At 35.9% G+C, this 21,380-nt stretch overlaps 1 protein-coding gene across 1 annotated transcript in view; it reads right to left on the bottom strand.

Moving 5' to 3' along the window:
* Fitm (acyl-coenzyme A diphosphatase Fitm) overlaps positions 1–18,961 on the bottom strand; it is a 30,476-nt gene extending 11,515 nt beyond the window's left edge. Inside the window, exons 1-9 of the mRNA XM_080163126.1 lie at positions 18,868–18,961; positions 11,124–11,183; positions 6,048–6,099; positions 5,247–5,311; positions 4,413–4,484; positions 3,561–3,597; positions 1,570–1,613; positions 1,198–1,217; positions 505–605 (exon numbers count right to left, since the gene is read on the bottom strand). Coding sequence (XP_080019252.1) covers positions 505–605; positions 1,198–1,217; positions 1,570–1,613; positions 3,561–3,597; positions 4,413–4,484; positions 5,247–5,311; positions 6,048–6,099; positions 11,124–11,183; positions 18,868–18,929 — 513 coding nt within the window. The 5' untranslated portion in view covers positions 18,930–18,961. The remainder of the gene's footprint in view (positions 1–504; positions 606–1,197; positions 1,218–1,569; positions 1,614–3,560; positions 3,598–4,412; positions 4,485–5,246; positions 5,312–6,047; positions 6,100–11,123; positions 11,184–18,867) is intronic.
* Positions 18,962–21,380: the final 2,419 nt, after the last annotated feature.

Raw genomic sequence — 21,380 nt, forward strand, 5'->3', positions numbered from 1 at the left:
CCACTGTGTTTTTGACAAAAAGTGGGTGTGTTTTTGTCAATTTACAGCTTTACAGCTGTCATAAACAAATTATTAATTAATTATTGTCAAATTCACAGTTTTCATGAAAAAAATTAATGCTATTAATGCTTATAGTATAATTAATCTACACAATAGTTATTAAAAGCAAAATTATAATTATAGCAAAAGAAGGTACATACGAATACGGGATAATATAAAAAAGGATTGTTGTTAATTAACATATTTATTAATAGTTATTTCTCGCATCGTATTATAAACGGCTTTCCGCGGATATAGAATGTACAATTATATGATTAAAATCAGTTTTTTTCGCCCCGAGGTGCCGAAGGCACCGGCAAAAAAACTGGTTTTAATCTTATGATTGTACATTTTTATATTCGTAGAAAGCTGGATATAATACGATGCTAGACATAGTTTTTTTGTATGGATGAGAACCGGTTCTTATCCACCGGATTCGAATGAATACGAGAAAAAAAATTATACCTGGAATGTTGTTGTGACAATGTACCAGAGCAGGGTTGCTATGCCTAGTCTGGAGAGGTTTCTTCCAAGGATGGATGATTTACCACAGCTGTAGGTTCTGGCTAAATATAGAAAAATTATGAAGCTGTTCTTAGTGCCTTTTAAAAAAATAACGTCATACAATACAAAGGTCAATGATAGGCCAATACAAAGACTAAATTACCAATGGCAGACGAGTATACATTTTAATTGACCCATGGTAGGCCAGTATGACGTCATTTTTTAGGCACTATAAAAAGCTAACAAAATTATGAGGGAGAGTGGTATTTTGAATTATTTAAATTTTTTAGGTTTTGTTTTCACTTTATCTAAAAGTTTTCTAAATAAGTGTTAAGTATAATTGCATATATTAAAAAGAACTAAAATTTCAACTTTAGAGAAGTTTTTGGAAAAGCCAAACAATAGCCATTTATCGCATCGTATTATAAACAGCTTTCTGAGAATATGAAAATGTACAATTATGAAGTTGAAACCAGTTTTTTTCAGCCCGAGATGCCGTTGCCGAAGGCACGGGCTAAAAAACTGATTTAAGTCTAATGGTTGTACATTTTTATTCGTAGAAAACTGGATATAATACGATACGATATATGATTTTCCAGTATGGCTTAGAACTGGTTTTAATCCAGGGATTCATATTGGAAAAAAGACACCAACCTGTAAAATAAGTGAATGCACCTGGAAACAACATTAATCAAATTTGTTTTCATTGGAATGGAAGATTTTTCAATGAAGGTTTTTTTGTAAATAATTCTAAACAATTATTAAGAATGAACAACTAATAATTTGTTGTTTACAAGAGGACTTTTAAAGTAGCTATCAGAGATGAAGGATGGTTCATTTGAAGGAAAACTTTTCGCCATTCAAAATTCAACTAACTTTTCTCAGATTAAATGTCTGTCTGAATATATTGTACAGTAAGAAACTGTTATATTTGCTTGCAAAAAATGGCTTCAAATTTAAATTTTCTTCAAATGTACCAACCCTTGTCCCTGGTAGATATGTTATTAAAACTGGATTTGATTGTTTCCTGTAACGAGTAGAGTCCATCCCCATCCTATTTTCACAAAATACTATATAAAAAAGATTCATTAATTTATAAAAAAAGTATTTGTATTATTAACAGCCAAACCCCTCTACAATTAGTCAGAGATAGCTGTATCTTACACTAGTCCCCAAAGTTTTACAACAACGTTTTCTTATTCCTTGTCTTAACTTTGGGGACTTAAGTACATTTTGATTGGTTGGTTTATTAAGTTTTGTATGCAAATAGTTCAACAACCAATTTTATCCATAGAACAAAAATCAAACATTAATTTTCTTCTTTTTTCTGTTTCTTTGTTTAACAATTGGATTCAATTGTATTACTTAAAATATGAAATAAGTATTTATGGATTTACATGAATTTAATATAAGTTCGTTTTTCATCTTAACTGATTATCCTAAATTTAATTCATTTCAAAATCAAATCTTTTCTATAACTGTATTCAAATGGTTCAACCACCAATTTTATCCATAGAACAAAAATCAAACACTAATTTTCTTTTTTTTCTGTTTCTTTGTTTAACAATTGGATACAATTTTATTACTTAAAATATGAAATAAGGATTTATTGATTTACATTAATTTAATATAAGTTCATTTTTCATCTGAACTGATTATCCTCAATTTAATTCATTTCTATAACTAGAGTCGGTCCGTCCGTCTGTACGTCCGAGAGGCATGTTAGAATTGTCCTTTCGATTTTAAACTTTGCATGGTGATTCCTGTGGTAGTTAGGTACGATTTAGAAAGCGTAGCAACTCTGTAATCCGTACCAGAATGTCCGTACGTCCATTTTAAACATGTTTTTTTCTTCATTTTTTTTACAATTAAGTACAATATTATAAGCGAAGCAACTCTATAATCAAGTCCTAAAAATGTAAGTATGTCCTTAAACATTATCCTGCATAAAGCGGTTTTTCAACAAATTTACGTACAATTTTGCTTTTACATTTATATTCTGATTATTTAGTTGTGACACTATACAAGTGTTAATGACCGTTTGTCCTACCGTTTCAGTGCTTTGCTTTTATAGATGTTGCCATCCTTTTTATATTAATCTCAGCAATATTGATTCTTTGTTAAGTTTAGTTAAAAGCACTTAACATTATGATAATGGGATCAACTGAAAATTGTTTGCCTATTTCTTCCTAATTTCCGAAGTTGTACAGATGATAATAAATATTGCAAAACCTATTTTCAGGCACTCCGGTCAAAGGGAAAGGCGATATAATGTATAGACGATTGTAAATATTTAGATAGGATGAGGAAACTATGTATACAATCAGAAACTCAAATTCAGCTGACCGATAATATTATGTTATTTATGAATATAGAGGAGGGAGTGTTACTATGTAGATATCTCGCAATCAAAGTATTAAAAATACATTAGCTGAACCTTTATATACATAATAGCAGCTGTGCATTTTAAGGCAGGGATCTAAAAGGATAAGACAATGGCCACTAAATTGATGTACACACCCAGTGATGAAACACTTAATGATCCAATCTGTAGTTTAAAATTAGTAGTTGAAACGTTTAAACACTCAAATTAATAAACCAACCAATCAAAATTTATTCCCAAAGTTGTTAAGCCAACGAATAGGATAACGTTTTCTAAAAACTTTGGAGACTAGTGTAATAAACAACCCCTTGCCCTCTCTCTCTCTCTCTCTTTCTGATTAAGGGGCTTTGTATTCGTTATCATATCATAGAATTCAAATAAAATTTTAATTCTGTAACTTTTTATTCCGCAAAGCACTTGTTGGTAAATATTGTGATGAAAAACACTTGTTAATTACAGTCAAGATAGATATTTATTTCAATATGTCTTTCTATACCAGGTTCTGTGGAGTTATAATTGAATGGTTGTCTATCTAGTATGTTTAACTCAATTACAATACTTTACAATAATTCCCACCCATAATATTATAAGATAAATTAAAAAAAAAATAAGTTTTTAAATAAAAGAACCTTTCCTGATTTAAAAAGTTATCTGGGTTTGCCAGAAATGATCTATGCAAATAATATCTTCAATTATTTATAAAAGTAAAGGTTTTTTTGCAGATTTACTACATTCCCAAGATTAGATTTTTACTTACACTTTTTTGTTGTTTTGGTGACTACAGATTCTTATATATAGGAATAATATTAACTAAAGGAAGTAATATAATTAATTTGGATAATTATTGCTTTCTTTATCTAATTAAGGATCCATCTATGACTTTTGCATGACAGATTTTTATTGTATCCTTTTAAGTTAAGGTTTAAAGAGTCCATGAATAGTAAATTAATATGCAACATTATGCAACCTACGACTGTTATTTTTTCTAGCCCAATATATTTAAGGGTAATATTAATTTTGGTGCTTTCCCTCCTAGAACAAAACTACCAACACCTTATTTTAATTAATTGAAAATAAAGTGGATGCGGGGGACCTAACTCTAGCATGACCTAACCTAACATAAATTTTAAAAAATCTAAATCAAGAGGTTTTTTTGCGCTCAACTAGGCATTTTGAGGTAAAAACCGTAATTTTAATAAAAAGAAATAAAACCCTTTCTTTGAAGATAAATTTATGCATGTAACTGGTGTTTGGTGCCCTAGGAAAATGGGGATAGATGTCACCGTTTTTGGCCTACCTTTTCTATTGACGTCATAGTAGAGGGAAAGAAAAAGAGAAAGGGGAAAGAAACCCACTTGAAAAGAGATGCGGTATATATATTTCCTGACCTTACTAGAATAGGTAGGCCAAAAGCAGTGACATCTAACTCCATTTTGGTAGGGCACTATAGACAGCTACTGAGTTTATTATTTATAATTGAAGATGCCTTGAGGGTGCCGTAGTTTTGTAATCACTCACCACACTGACTAATAATGTTCCTAGCACATAAAATCCAATCCTAAAATACAAACAGACAGCGTTAGGTTCAAAAGTAGCGCAGCAACTACAAATTTAAACACAATGGTAGGTCAATATTCAGCCAATGAACCAATAGGAGAACAGTGTTTGAACAATCCGGCCATAATTAATTATTGATTAGAAAGTGTACATAGATAAATAGTTTAATTTTTAGGATAATGCGAGCTTTTGGGAAATAATATCCTACCAAAAAATCGTGTTGTAGAAATTAATCATATGCTACTAAACGTAAACAAAGATGTTCGTCTGTGAGACCTTTAGGATCATGGAAAGAAAACGAAATAGCCGGTTTTGTCGTAACTTCACAGTAGCTTTTAATGAGTTATTTTAGTTTAGGTTAGGTAAATGTTAATGATTGCCTAGCTGGGGGTAGAAATAGGAGAAAAGCTACCGTGTAAATACGACGAAACCCACTACTTCGTTTTCTTTCCATGATCCGACATTTGTTTTTGCGTTAGACCGCTTATTGTGTCTGACATCCCATCTAGGATTTTAATTCTATTATTGATAGATTTGCACCTGTAATGGATGTAGAATATACGTGGATATTATGAAATGGGAAATATTTGTCAGCAATTAGGCTTGCTAACATGTAGCTTGTTTATCATTTATTCGTTTATACAGTAGGAGGGGAGGGGTTGGGGTAAAAGTGGAAGAGGTATTTCAGCCAACTACAAGTTTCACTTTAATAGAGAAAATGATTTTGTAGTGTAATATCCAAGTGATAATATATAAATTTTACCTGTAAGAAAAATCAAATCCATAGAGTATTTTTCTGCATATGTGTACAAACATCATTACAACAACCTGCAAAATTTTTAATATTAATGCAGGGATAAGACAATGGTCGATGAATTGATGTACATTCCAAATGATGATACACAAATTACCCCAGCTGTAGATTACAATTAGTGGTTGAATTATTTGGTTTCTCAACATTATGAAACAACCATTTAAAATTTGACAAAAGTCCCCAAAGTTGTTAATCTAACGAATAAGAAAATGTTATTATAAAACTTTGGGGACTAATATAAAAAAAAGACCACTGTCCCCTCCCTCCCTGTATGAATGTTAACCTGTGCATTTTTACTGGGGAAGCCGAGAACATTGGACTGTAAATCACAAAGTTTTGTAACCACGTATTCTTATTCGTTGGCTTTTATTGATTTTTTATTGTTTTTGGTTCCAAACTAGTAGTGTTCAAACCTTTAAACCAATAGTTCTAATCTTCACAAGAGATAATTTTAATTGTCAGGGAAAAGGGAATGTGATTCTTACAACAATTATAAGTGAAAATTTCCCCCCAACCCCCAACCCCCTTCCCTTTTTTCTCCCTCTTTTTCCCCACTTTCCTTTCAGTTACACTAAAAAACAAGTTTTTTCACTCTAACAAAATATTTAATTTTCGGCAATTTCAAATGGAGTTAATTGGCTGAATAGCACCCCATGCTAATTGTAATCAAATGGGTAACCGTAACTATTGGACAATCCTTGAATTTTTTATAGGATTTAGCTCTGAATTTCTAATTTATGTACTTCATACCTGTTGAACAGACACAGCTTCTGCACATGGTAGCTTCCCTTTCGCCTGATCTCTAAATAAGATTTTAAAAATACATTTATTATAATAATTATTTATCGCATCGTACTACAGACAGCTTTCCGCTAATATTAAAATGAAAAATTATATGTTTTGTTAGCCAAAGAGGCCAAAAGCTGTTTTTATCACATTTATTTTGATATTCGTGGAAAATTGTCTGTAGTACGATGATATAGATGATTTTTCTGTATGGTTAAGAACTAGTTCTAATCCAGCGGATATTAATCGGTTTCGAAGCCATAATGGAAAAAAATATTACTTTAAATCATAATAAAATTAATCTAGAGGTGTATATTTTCTACTAAATTCTACTACCCCTTTCCCCCCTACAGGAAAGGGGTATTTATGTAAAATATACAACTCTGTATTTATTATGTTTGCTTATGCAGTCTGACTTTCTTTTAGAGTTGATTCGCAAATCTAAAATACATATTATATTTTACCCAGATTAATTTGGAGAAATTTTAAATGTCAATTATAATAGAACAAAATAACTAGAAAAATATAATCAAAATAGCTATGTATTGTATATCTACTCTAAAGGAATGATATATATGTAGATAGGTATATCTATTTTTCTATAATTCCACATATTCTATAAAACCTTATGTGTTGATTTTGTGAACTTTTTTGGAAACCCCTGATAAGAAAAACAAATATTTTATTATCATATTTTAAAGGAGAATAGAATTAATAAGGTTGGCACCCTACATGCTTGAATTTTTGTGTAACTGAAAGAAAAGTGGGTAAGAATGGGAGAAAAAAGGGAAGGGGGTTAATGTATATTTTCACTTAAAATTGTTTGTCAGAATCACATTCCCTTTTCCCTGGTTGTTGAAAAGAAAATTCTGAGATTAATGATTGCGATTTGTAACCTTTACTTTAAAAGCAAACTGTGGGATCAGACAAAAGGGTGTACAGTGGGGGTAGGTGAAGGTGTTATACCCCCCCACCCCCCATTTAAACATGATCCAGGATGATAATCTGCTAGGTATAGGTAGTATTCTAGCCAATGATAATTATAAATTTAACTCATTATTTCAAAATGAAAATGGCATAGGCAGTCAGGAAAATGTTATTTTTGACTCTCCTTACGAAAATTGTTTTCTAAATTGTGCATATTATAGCGAACACGAGTTTGCAAATTGTTTTAAAGAAAATAAACTTTCTTCCTTGCTAAGTTTAAATATACAGGGTCTCGCTTCAAAATTCAATAATTTACAAGAATTTCTGAATGAATTAGCCTGTCACAAATTTTCATTTGATATTATTGGTCTTCAAGAACTACATTCTATAATAAATAAGGATTTTTTCAAATTAAGGGGTTATCATGAATTAATTAACAAGAATAGAGTTCTATCGAGGGGGGGGTGGGGTAGGTTTTTTTCTTTCTGAAACCATAAAGTATAAAATATTAGACGAAGTTTCTATTTTCCATGAAATGATTTTTGAGTCTATCTTTATAGAGGCAGAATTGCCAGATAAAACAACAATTATTGTCGGCAATGTTTATAGGTCTCCCTCCCCAATACAAAATATGACCCAAAGTGTGCAGCTTGATTCTTTTATTGATATTATGTCGAATGTTGTATCTAAACTCTCAGATTATAAAAGCAAAGTATATATTTTAGGCGACCTTAATATTGACATTCTACAGTATAAAAATCACAGAAAAACTCAAGATTTTATAGATAATATGTTTGCTTCTGGCTTTTTACAAATTATTAATCATCCTACTAGAATTTCGGACCATGCTAACAATAATAGTGCAACACTAATAGACCATATTTGGACAAACAATATAAATGATTTTTATACTTCTGGAATAATAACTACGCATATTTCAGATCATTATGCACCCTTTTGCTTCTTAAATAGTAATAAACCAGCCAATAGACCAAAATTTATAAAAAACTAGAAATTTTTCTGCTGAAAACATTAATTCATTTAGGACCCTTTTAGAACAGGCTAACTTTCAAGGTACATTCAATGAGCAAGAAAACCCACAATTAGCTTATGACAAATTTCATGACATTTTTTTCTCTCTTTATGACGCACACTTTGAGGAAAAAACTATTCGTTTTAACATCAATATACATAAGATAGAACCATGGATGTCAAATGGTCTTTTAACTTCTAGACGCAAAAAAATAGAGCCTTATTCAATTTGGTCTAAAGACCGTTCAGCTGAAAGCAAACAAATTTTTAATAATTATAAGAATCTTTATAATAAATTAATTAGGGCAATGAAGAAACTGCATTATAGTATGCAACTTATTTCTCATCAAGGTAATTTAAAAAAAAACTTGGGACATTATTAAAGAGGCATGTAATAAGAGTGGGAGGGCCAATTCATCCCCTAAATCCTTGAACATTAATGGCAATATTATTAGTCAAACAGAGGAGATAGTTGAGCATTTTAATAGACATTTTAGTATTTACTAGTGTTACTACTAACATCCAGCAGACAATCCCCCCCACGGATCGCCCCCCTGATAGTTATTTAGATGAAGCTGGTGCAAATTTTAGTTTCAATCTAACTTCATCTGAAGAAATAATACAAATTTTTAGCCAACTTGAAAGCAAATCTAGCACTGATTTTACTGGTCTCTCCACTAAATTAGTTAAAAAGATTCTGCCAATAATTTCTAGGCCACTTGCACACATTTTTAATTTATCATTAAGGCATGGTTTAGTCCCCTCTCAATTTAAGATAGCTAAAGTGTCAGCAGTTTTTAAAAAAGGTGGAAATCCTGAAAACCTAAATGATTACAGATCCATAAACTTATTGTTAGTATTTAGTAAAATCTTAGAAAAATTAGTTTCAATTCAATTTGAAAGATTATTTAAACGAACATAACATTATTCATCCTAATCAGTTTGGTTTTCAGGAAGGCAATTCTACCATTCATCCTATGATTCATATGCTTAACAAAATTTCAACTGCAATGAATAATAATGAATATACAGTTGGAATTTTCTGTGACTTAACCAAAGCTTTTGATATGGTTCCTGTGGACATTATGTGTAAAAAATTAGAAAAGATAGGTATACAGGGGTCTAATCTTAATTGGTTTAGAAACTATTTAACAGATAGGCAACAATTTGTTTGTATTGATTCTACCAAATCCACTCTTCGCGAAATTAAACTTGGCTTGCCACAAGGATCAATACTTGGCCCAATTATGTTTCTTATTTTTATTAATGATTTACCCAAATCTACTCTATTATATACTTTGCTTTTTTGTGATGACACTACACTTCTTGCATCTGGGCCTAATCTAGCAGATTTAGTTTCATTTGTAAATTCAGAACTGCAAAAAGTATCTACTTGGTTTCGCACTAACAAAATGTCTCTTCATCCCTTAAAAACAAAGTTTACTATTTTCCATCCCTCCCCTCATCTAATTCCATGGAATGAAATAAATATTTATATTAATGAAAATAATATTGACTGTCCTTCCCCCAATGAGCAACTTTTTAAAAAATTAGAATATGTAAATTATGAATCAGATATACCTGCTATAAAATTTCTTGGGGTTTACTTTGATCCAGCCCTAACTTTAAGGTACCATGTTAAACAACTAAATGCTAAGCTTTCAAAATCACTTTTTGTTTTACGAAGATGTCAAAAAATATTAAACCCTGAAGCAATGCGATCCTTATATTATTCAACTTTTCATTGTCATTTAATCTATGGAATTATAGCATATTCTTCAACATATGATAGTCTTATTAATGATATCTTTAAACAGCAGAAGAAAGCTATTCGATGTATTTCTAATGCTAAATATAATTCACATACAGGATCGCTGTTTAAAAGATGGGGTATTTTGCCATTTCCTGCCCTAATAGACTATTTTAAATTAAACTTTATGTATCTTTATTTAAAAGATTTGCAGCCTAAATCATTCAGGATAGATAATTATTGGACTTTGAATCGAGACAGAAATGTTCCTTATGCTTTAAGAACTCAAGCTGACTTTGCTATACCATTTTCCAGACTTGCTCTAATTTCTAGATTGCCTTTTATTTCTCTACCAAAAACATGGAATAATTATGCAGAAATTTTGAAAGATCTAAAAAATAAGCCAAATTTTAATTTATTTAAACAACACTTGAAAAAAACAATGGTTGAAAATATTGAAACAAACTGCTACAGACTTCTTTGCCATATTTGCCATTTAAATGCAATTTGAACTATTGTTGGTTGGAATGCTGCCATTATTCTATAATTTTATTATTCTGTGATCAAAAAATATTAAAATGCAAAAATTGCCAGGTTTTAAACATACTACAACGCCGTACATTTCCTTTCTTTTTTTTTCTTTTTTCTTTTTTTGAACTACATGCTCCATTTACTTTTTTTTTTTTTAAAGAAATACAAATTTTTTTTCCCTTATGATATTTAACTTTCATCTAATTTTTATTTTACTGTATTATATTCTTAATAGGGCTTGATCTCTTTTTACCGCATGATCACAGTGTTATTGTTTAATAATCCACTTTATAATAAAAAATTTACACATTGTGTTTTGCGTTAGGTCCTGCCACTAGGCAACATATTTGATATTTCTTTGTGTATTAAAATAAATAAAATAAAACTATATAAACAATATACCTATGTAAATATTCGTATCATATAATTGTGTTTTAATATGTTGACTGAAATAAATATTTTGATTTGATTTGATTTGAAAAGTTTATTAGATCAACCCCCCCCCCACAACCTTTGAAATTTACAAAAAAAAGTTTTCATGCCCCTATAGAGTTGGTTTAACCCCTCTACAAAAAAAATAAAAGTTTTAACGTCCATCAAACTTAGGGAAGCTAAGCCTTATGAATGAAATAAAAATTCCAAGGTTGAGTGTCCTTTATTAGGAATATTTGAATTATTTCTTTATCTATTTAGAAGACGACATGTCCGACAAGCCCAAATTGAAGACGACATTTCATTCGTCCCATATCTGAACCTAATAGGAAGAAATTGGTAAAACAACACCACATCTAAAATATTACCTAGAAGTTTCAGAAGAAGGTCTGTACTTCATCCCTACTGAGTTACCATTTCCATTCACACTTAATAACAAGGACAATTAATTATGCTCACAGGTAGCGAGGCTTTCTAAAATCTACCAATTTAATTTAAATATCTCTGTTAATTACATCTAGAAAATAATAGCTGTATACAATTTACCTTTTAGAAATTTATGAAGCCAAACTTTACGGATCAATGAACGAATGACAAATGCCAGTTATATATAGAGCATCTATGCTACTAAATATAACTTTTCACAACAACCTTGACATATTTTTGAACACGTTACGGACAGAACCACGGTATAGAGTATCTGTGTTACAAAATATAAGGCATTTACTTGTAGGGTTTGCAATAGTAGAGTATGCAATTTCGATTTTTAATATAACCTTTACAGATCACAGATATATATAGAGTTGCTGTGCATCTATGGATCATGGAAGGAGCTAGAAAAAGGAGAATTAACTACTTGGAAAATACGACGAAACCTGCTACTTCGTTTTCTTTCCATGATCCCTTTCAATAATAAAATATTTAGATGTGCTGAAATTAGTTTCCGAATGTGAACACATTTTCCGAGGTGTTTCCCAATCCTATCTCAATATTTGCTACTAGCCACAAAACCTTCAAACTTCAAAAAAAAATCAAAATTTGAATGTATTTGTGGTATTCGGCAACTCTGGGCCATGCAGAAACCAAGACATTATAGTGATGCTACGCACCCAGCTAAATCCTGTTATTCTACAATTGTACAATTGCTACTTATCATGGGGACACTCCAGCCACCGAAACTCTTGAGCCAGGAGGACAGAGCCTACGGCTACGTGGACTACCACCCTAATTACACAGCTATAGTATCTATAATAGGGGTGAGCCGGCTCGAGCCTCTTTGCGGCGCGGCTACTCTACTCTGCTCTTATATCTACAAGATGAGAAATTGTCAGCCCCTAGCCCGACGTGCGGCAATGGAAGACATTCCTGATTGGGCATTAACTGTGTGCCTAGGCATACTGCTGGCACTGTGGTGGACAGAAGCCTTCATTTGGATCATAACCACCAACATCTGTACACCACCACTCTCTGCTTCTTCATACAAGGTGCTGCTTCTGTTATTACTTGGGCCTACTGTGTTGAGTACAGTGCACATAAAACACATGCCAGGCCACAGACCCCTGGTCCCTGAGATGCCCTTGTCTGGAAGGGTGACTGAATGTCCGCTGCACAGCTCCTGTACAGTTGGTGCTCAACGCACGAGAAATGGAGATACTGGACTGGGGATTGTTGAACCTGTATGTGTCCTCCCGGGAGTGTTGAACGATGCGACTGAGCCCAATGAGAAGGTGACAAGCTTCAGAGACTTAGTGGCCAGCCCCAAGATGGGCACTACCACCAGAACTGAGACTCCCAAGGGGCCCAGCCCTAGGGCCAGTACCACCTGTGTCTGGGGTGGAAAGGTCCTCCCTGGCGCTGGCCTCACCAACCTGGAGGATGGGGAGCTGTCCCAGGGGAATAGGCTCTTCACCCAGATGCCCGACGCGTACCTGGGGGTGGGGGAGCCGCCACCCAAGCCTCCCTGGGAGCCCCCAGGCATGGAACGACTGGGGACCGGCCTAAGGATGGAGAATGGTGACCTGCTGCAGTGGAAGGCCTTACCCAGCACGGAGGGAGCAGGGTTGACCAGCAGCAGTGAGGCTGTTCTCCCACACTCCAAGACCAGATGCCTCTACTCTGTTGAACCACTGCACATGACCCAGCCAAGTCCCCCCATGCTGCTGAAGATGGAGGTCCACCAGGACGCAGAGCTCCAGCTAGGGAAGTCAATAAGAAGGCCACCCCCTGCCAAAACCAGAATCACCGCAGGGGCTCCCCACCAGCAGCTGACAGAGCCTGGCAGGGACGCAATACCAGCTGGCAACTCTGGCCTAACTCAGGTGGCTACCAACAGCCTGCTGGCAGTTCAGGCTACCCTCAGTATGGCATCTTCTGGGCCTTGCCGGTTCAACTGTGGGTACCTGTCCACACACTGGCCACAGATACCCCCCAGAGATCATAGCCCACCTTCCGACTGGCACCATCAACGGCCTTTGCTACCAACTACCTGGAGTAACTGGAGGCAGGATCCCTCATGTGGAGAAGCACCTGCAGAAGCTAAGGCCGAGGCTGGCCTCGCCACCCAGGAGAGGAGAGCCGCTGTTGTATGGAAGGGACCTGTGTGTATGGGGAGGAGGCTGAATGTAACCAAGGAGCCACCACAAGCAGCCCAGCACTGCCTGATCCCTAGTAGGGGAGACCCTGTTTGTCAGCTGGTGCCCCAACTGGAGGATGAGAGACCTGGCAGGTTGATACACCCTGTGGAAGCAGGACTGATGGGACCCAGCTGGACGAAGGAGCGCTGCTGCTTCAACGGCCACACAGCCGCCAAGTGTAGAACCGGTTGGGACCAGGCAATGAAGATTTTATATCTAGGCAGAGTCTATTCTCGCCGGAATGAAGAAAACTTAATACTTTATTAAATTCTATAAATAGGTCAGAGCAGAGTCTCCTCTCACCGGAAAGAAGAAATATCTTTAAACTCGCATGATAAAACTCATATATCCTTTATATCTAGGCAGAGTCTATTCTCGCCAGAATGAAGAAAATATCTTTAAACGTGTACGATAAAACTTATATAGGTTCAGATCAACAGACACACATCCAACTACTCTGATTGAATATACACATAATAAACAATTTATTTTCAGGAAGGTTCATAAACTTTATTAAACTAGACAGATAATAAACACTTTTACTAGTTAATAATTTATGAGATGATTCATCTAGATGGAACGGCACTCTTCCTCGTGCTGATTGATCTGCTGAAGCATAGCAGACAGCTTGGCTGCCTGGGCAGCTGCTGACAACTCAACAGCAGGGCGACAGTGACGCAGGTTCGCCTCTACCCACCCATGGTGGTAGAGGCACCTGGTGAGAGCCCTCTTCAGTTCAATATCATCAGTACTCATAGCTCTACTAATCATCTTTTCTTTCAGCAAGTCCATACGACTTTCCAAAACATTGTACAATTCCTCATTGGCGGCAAAAGACATTTTTACTCTTTATTCAGTGAACTGTTTAGTTTTAACTTTCTTTTAACAACTGAAACTAGTTTCTCACAACTAGGTGTGGCAAACAAACAGACAACCACCACGGGCGAACACAGCCTAAACCAACCAACCTATACCAACTTAATACCACTTTTAGATACAGGGAAATAGGGATAAATAAACATCCTTACATTTTTGAACACTTCAAGCAGAAGCGATAATCACCGGAAAGAAGAAATAATATCTAAATCTGACATCTAATTCAAAGTAATATTTTTAAATACTGTTGTTATAACATGAATATTTAGGATATTTCGTTGGGCGCATGAACGTATTTCCCCGCAGTCATTCACAAGCGAGGAACGGATCAAGGTCGTTGCTGAAGGACACAAGCCTAAGGCAGCACCTCGCCCCCAAGAGGTATTTTCCAGGTATTTCCAATGAAGAAACACCAGGCAGCCCAACAACCTGCATACAACCAGTCTGACACCCAGGTCTACCTGGAGGGAGATGCCCAGCCGTCAACCCAACCAGCTGCCGCCGCTGGGGCCACGGCTACCCAGGAGTCTGTGTCTCAGATTGGGACCATAGTGGCCAGGATCAACGTGCTGGGAGGAGCGGCTGAACCCAACCGGGTTGGCCTGGACTTCAGCCTCAACCACATGGGACCGGAGTTCGTGCAGCCAACCAACATTGCGGAGCCAGAAGTCCTGCGGCCTCTGCCGGTCGGCCTCAACATGATGGTACCCGTCAGACCGCATCCCCCGAAGGAGGAGGTAACCCCTGTCACCCCCAGCGAGAGCCGAGGGGCGCTACCCAGCGCCACCGGGACGGTGTACGGGGAGGCCCTGGCGGCCGCCGAGCGGGAGAGGCAAGAGGCACTAGCCAGCGAGTCTGAGTCGATGTATGGGACGCCAACCGGCGTCGCCACCTGGGAAGAACGAGAGGTGCTTCCCTGCACCACCAAGCTGATGTCTGGGGCGACAACCGTCGCCGCCACCTGTGAAGACTTGGGGGTGCTATCCAGCGCCCCACGCTGGCGCCTGGGGCGACAACCGTCGCCGCCACCGAGAGACCTGGACCCCTGTGAAGACTGGGGGGTGCTATCCAGCGCCCCCACGCTGGTGCCTGGGGCGACAACTGTCGCCGCCACCGAGAGACCTGGACCCCGGAACGAGCCCGCAGCCCCAGAGGAAGGGGTGACACCCGTCACCCCCAGTCAGCCAGAGCCCCCAGCCAGCAGGGAGAGTCCAGCTGTCCCTCACCCTCAACTGCGTCCAGCTGTCTACCTCCCTCAACCAAGCCAGGGTAATTGTATTGCATTGGTGTACCAGGAAGTTTGTGCTGGGTCAAACTTGCCTGCGCCCCCTGCATCTGCCCCAGGAACCAGGATATCAGCCATTACCAGCCAAACTGAAGAAGCTTTGGCCGCTGCCTGGGGAGTAACTCAACTAGATGCACCAAGTGCCGAGCCTAACCATAGAAGTAGAGGATCCCCAACAATTATGTCTACCCAAGATGGAGACGATGTGCCTGGACACCTTCAGGCTAGGGGAGGAAATCCGGAGCCTGGTGCCTCCAGTCCACCAGCAGCAGTGGCCGTGGATTGGCCTGTCCCCCAGCCGATTAGAGCGGAGCCAATCTTGCAGATCCAAGACAGCCTCCGGCACAGGGGATGGACTGTTACCTTCCCCTACCCTGCAGGTCTGACTGCCATGCACCACCCTGCCAATGTCCAGGATGAGCCTGAGGGAGGCAACGTTCCTACAGTATGGCAACCACCACCTGCCCGCGTTGACAGAGACCCTGGAAGCCGAATGAACCTGACCAGCCCCGAGGGCGAAGAAGCTGCGCCTGCATCCAGTAACCAGCCTGCCAGCAGCAAGGTGACCAACAAGATGGAGACCACCAGCCCAGTAGAGAAACCTGAAGAGGTGTATACCAGGCGGCTGTTGGTCCAAGCCCCCTCATGTGCTGTGCCACCCCTGGAGGTTGCCAGGGTGGCCTCAGAAGTACACATCCAACGGCCAGAACATCCAACAGGACCAGCTACTCCAGCAGATATAGCAGATTCCGTTCGACCTGGGGAGGGCTGGAGTCTACCACCGTTCAGCAGCTGGTGTCCTGGCGGACCCATTCCACAAGGACAACAAACTGAAGGCCTCAACCACTGTCGGAAGTCTGGCTGTGCAGACAACCCCTCCTAGCCTTCCGAGGGGAGAGTTGTGGTATTCGGCAACTCTGGGCCATGCAGAAACCAAGACATTATAGTGATGCTACGCACCCAGCTAAATCCTGTTATTCTACAATTGTAAAGCCACCTGCAAATATGTCAGATAACGGTATTGATTTCATCTCTCAGTTGTCCTGCAAGTGGAGGGAGGGGTGTTACCCCTCCCTCTCCCTTCTTAAGCACCGGAACCTTCCCCTTCAACCACCAAGTTATCAGCACCACCTCAGCCCTGAGGATAAAGGATCTAAGCCTTCCTTCACCCGATAGAATCACCACCCACACAGACTGTTGTTGTCACAGTAATCATCAAACCTTCCCTTTTAGTACCCAGACCTACCACACAACCCCTCTATGCTTATCTACCTATTGTGCTGTTCCATGGGCTATCCTGCCTCCCCCGGACAGGGATAGCCATCTACCTAACCATTGCAACTATCTATGTTTTACTTGTATGATTTACCTTTAACTATCTTTATTCCTAATCCATATGTATTTATATTATGTTGTACAACTTTAGTAAACCTTAGACCCTGAATAAAGGAACAACTGAATAGACTCTGTTTATTATTTAGTGATTGCTAGAGAAGCGTAGCTTCTCTATAATATATGTGTCCACGTCTGTTCGCACTGCCGTAGTCATTTGAACTCTGGTGTCTGCCATTTAACCTAGGCGGATACCACATATTAACGATTTATACATTATACATTCAAAGTTTTAATTTTTCAAAGAAGTTGTATCAACTTTTTTGCTTTTTATTTAAGATAGCTAGCCGTTCCTTTCAGTAAGTAGTAGATGTAAAATTTTTCATAGAATTCAGATATGCAATCGGTTTTTTTGTAGACCTCTTATTTTTTAAGTAATTTAAGTTTTTTAAAAAAATAATTAAGTCGGTTTTAAGGTACTAAAACGCAACAAAATAAAAGAAGAAAATGGCCAGTATGAACAAAAATAGTAAGATCTTTAATTTGACACCTTACTTTTAAAATTCTGTTGAGTAATTATTGAAAAAATCTATTTTTTTAACCTCGGTTTAATCAAAACATTAAACCTTAATATTTTCTCATACAGACATAAAAAATATGGGTTCATATATACCATTAGAATGAGAAAAATAATATGAATCCATTGTAAGCAAAATTGAAAAAGTTTAAAAAAATTGTAATAGAAAATAGAAAAAATAAAAAAGTTATTTTAAGAATTGTAACTACTAAACTAGCCAATCACAAATCGCAAAAATTGACGAATCGGGAAGCTTAATCTATAAAATTAACCTATAGAATTGCCAGAAAAAAAGGAGAACGTTCATACAATATATACAATAGATACTACAATAAATATAGTGATATTAAAGAACATGTAAAGAATGAAAAATTATGAACAAATATGCATCAGTCTGTTTATAAACTTAAACTTCAAAACAATGCAGTTAAAAATACATTATTGTTTCTTGTGTTTAAAAAATATCTGCTACATTGCATTGTCTTTTGTTTAGGTTTAGTTCAGGTTTGGTTCAAGCTAACCCTTTAAAGCCGAAAATTATGATTCTTAAAATAAACTTATTTTTTTTATTATAGTTTTATAAAACTTTTTCAATTTTGCTTAGAATAGATTCGTAATATTTTTCTGATTCTAAAGGTATATATGAACCCATGTTTTTTATGTCTGTTTGAGAAAATATTTAGGTCTAAAGTTTTTATTAAACCGAGGTTAAAAAAATAGATTTTTTCAATAATTACTCAACAGATTTAAAAGTAAGGTGTCAAATTAAAGATCTTACTATTTTTGTTCATACTGGCCATTTTCTTTTTTTTTTTTGTTGCGTTTTAGTACCTTAAAACCGACTTAATTATTTTTTTAAAAAACTTAAATTACTTAGAAAATAAGAGGTCTACAAAAAAACCGATTGCATATCTGAATTCTATGAAAAATTTTACATCTACTACTTACTGAAAGGACCGGCTAGCTATCTTAAATAAAAAGCAAAAAAGTTGATACAACTTCTTTTGATTTTTTTTTTGGAAGTTTGAAGGTTTTTTAGCTAGTAGCAAATATTGAGATAGGATTGGGAAACACCTAGGAAAATGTGTTCACATTCGGAAACTAATTTCAGTTCACCAATATTTAGATGTGCTGAATTTTACTTTCCAATATGTGCGCAGTTTCCGCGGTGTTTCCTCATCCTATCTCAATATTTACTACTAGCTAAAAAAAAACTTCAAACTTCCAAAGTTTAAAAATTTTGAACGCATAAACGATTTATACATTTAAAACTCTAATTTTAAATTTTTATATTATTTTTGGAAGTTTAAAGATTTTTTGGCTAGTAATAAATATTGAGATAAGATGAGGAAACACCGCGGAAACTGCGTACACATTTGGAAATTAAAATTCAGCACATCAATATTTACTTGTTAGGTGAGATGGAAGTGAGAACAATTTTGCTTTTTCCATTCTTTTTCAAAGCAACCATTGTAGGTCATCACTGAAAAAATTAAATCACTTATAAAATCATATTATAGACAGCTTTCCGCGTATAATAAAAGCAAAATTATAAGATTTATTCCAGTTTTTCAGTTACGAGGAGTCAAAGGCTAACAAAACTGGTACTAATTTTGTGATTTTTATTTTAGCATTCTTAAGAAAATTGTCTAAAATACAAAACGATACATAATATTTCAGTTTGGCATAAAACAAGTTCCAATCCATCGGATATTAATCGGTTTCGAGGCCATACATTTTATTTTTTCATTCACTTAATTTTGAAATTAATAGTTATATATATACTATATAGCTAAGCTTTGCTGAAAATTTAACTTCTAAATCCTTAAAAAAAGTAACAGGATGTCTGTTTGTCTGTTTGTGCCAAAGGATATCACTAAACGCTGAAACGTTATGGTTCTCCTTTACATGGTAGCCTCTCCTAGGTCCTGGTAAGGTTTATAACTATTTTGGGGAGGATATACCACCACCCTCCCAAGAGAAAACTCCCATAGAATAAAAATATCACTTACCCACTTTTATTTTTAAATCTAAAATAAAAAGTGGGTTATATAATTCAACTTCTCCCTCCTCAAGTGCCCCTAGAGGCCCTTAGAGGCGTAACTGCTAGTATCACATTAACAATTTAACAATGTGAATAGAAATAAGACACAAAGACTATTGTGTATTAAAGCTATCACAATGAGTCTAACTTTCTAGTTGCACAGCTACTCAACTAGTGCTGACCGCACGTTTATTTATCCGTAAGTATAGGTGAATGTAAATTAGTATATTATATTGGGTTTTATAGGAGATTTTTAAAATGAATTTACCATCCAATGATAGAGTGTTTTTCAGTAATTCATTATTTGATTTATTTAGCAGTTACGCCCTCTAAAAGCTTCTAGGGGCACTTAATGTGGGAGGAGGGAAAGTTGAGCTCTCCCTCATTTTCAATTTGAGTTTTACAAAGAATTTTAAGAAGGGGGGGGGGGATATTAAAAAGATTACTGTATGTAATAGAAACCCTAAAAGTTTGAACATTTAATTTGTAATCTAATTTTAAATAATTTAACAACTTATTTTCTATCTTCTTGCTACCAAATTGTTATAGCTGGTCTACTTCTGGGCATAATTGCTCTTGTTTAAAACTAATAAATATGGGTCACTGTTTTATTTTTGCAACAAAAAAATAAATCTTTTCCTTGTGAACGTAATAGACTATAGTGTAATTGCATATTCGTAAAGGTAGCTAGAAAGCCGGCAATGATTTTGGTGATCAACAGTTGGTGCTTGCTTTCTATTCATTTTATAAGCCTAATTCTGACAATTACAATGCTTTCTTCACATCTACTATTATCTATACCAGGGTTGGGCCGGATACTTTTTTGGCCGGATACCGGATATCCGGCTGATTTCTAATGCTGGATATCCAATATCCGGCTAATTTTTAATGTCAGATATCCAGTATCCGGCTGAATATTGAAAATGGCCCAATATTCGGCAAATTACCGGATATCTGGCTGGATATATGTATATACAACATTAGAAATAAGCCGGAAATCCAGAACCCAGTAAAAGTGTCTGACTATGACGTCAGAAAAAATTAACAATTAACCAATGAGAGACCGCTATATATTTTACCATTGGTTAAATACAGTAAATACTGGCGTCTCATTGGTTAATTGTTATTTTTTTCTGACGTCATTGTAAGACACTTTTACGAGGTTCAGAAATCCAGTATTAGCACAAGTACCAAATTTTTTTAAGGTAGGATGGGGATAAAGACCTCCCCCCCTCAAAAAAAGTATCAAAAGTGATTATGATTAAACTTTTTCACCAATGGATATTCTAATTATTTTAATATCCGACCGGATACCGGATATCAAAAATATCCAGATACTGGATATCTGGCTGATTTCTAATGCCGGATATCCGATAATTTGCCGGATATCGAACGTTGGCCAGATGCTGGATATCCGGTATCCGTCCAGAAAAAGTATCCGGCCCAACCCTAATCCTAATTAAGGTATACACTAAATTACCGTCCAATGTTTTATCCCAACTTTATTCTGCCACTTTGTTACTTAAAACCTATGCGATGACAAGACAAAATATCAAAGTCATAATAGGAAAAATGAATATCTCTAATAGTACATGTAAGAAATTAGAAAGGCTGGATGTTTAACATAAAGAAGGCGTTCTAACTTTTTTATTTTTATTTATAATAACCGGTCGGTGTTTTTAGTAAATGGTAGATGTAGAATGGTCCATAGAATTTAGATATGCAATCGTTGTTTTTTTTGTAGACCTATTACTTTTTAAAAAGTAATTAAAGTTCAAAGTTTTCGTTCACTGAGGTTCAAAAAAATAGATTTTTTCAATAATAACTCAACAGAATTTAAAATGGACCATTTTACATTTACTAAAAACATCGACTAGC

This window comes from Acartia tonsa, chromosome 6, assembly GCF_053477335.1.
Source record: "Acartia tonsa isolate MP-2025a chromosome 6, ASM5347733v1, whole genome shotgun sequence".
Taxonomy (NCBI): Eukaryota; Metazoa; Arthropoda; class Copepoda; order Calanoida; family Acartiidae; genus Acartia; species Acartia tonsa.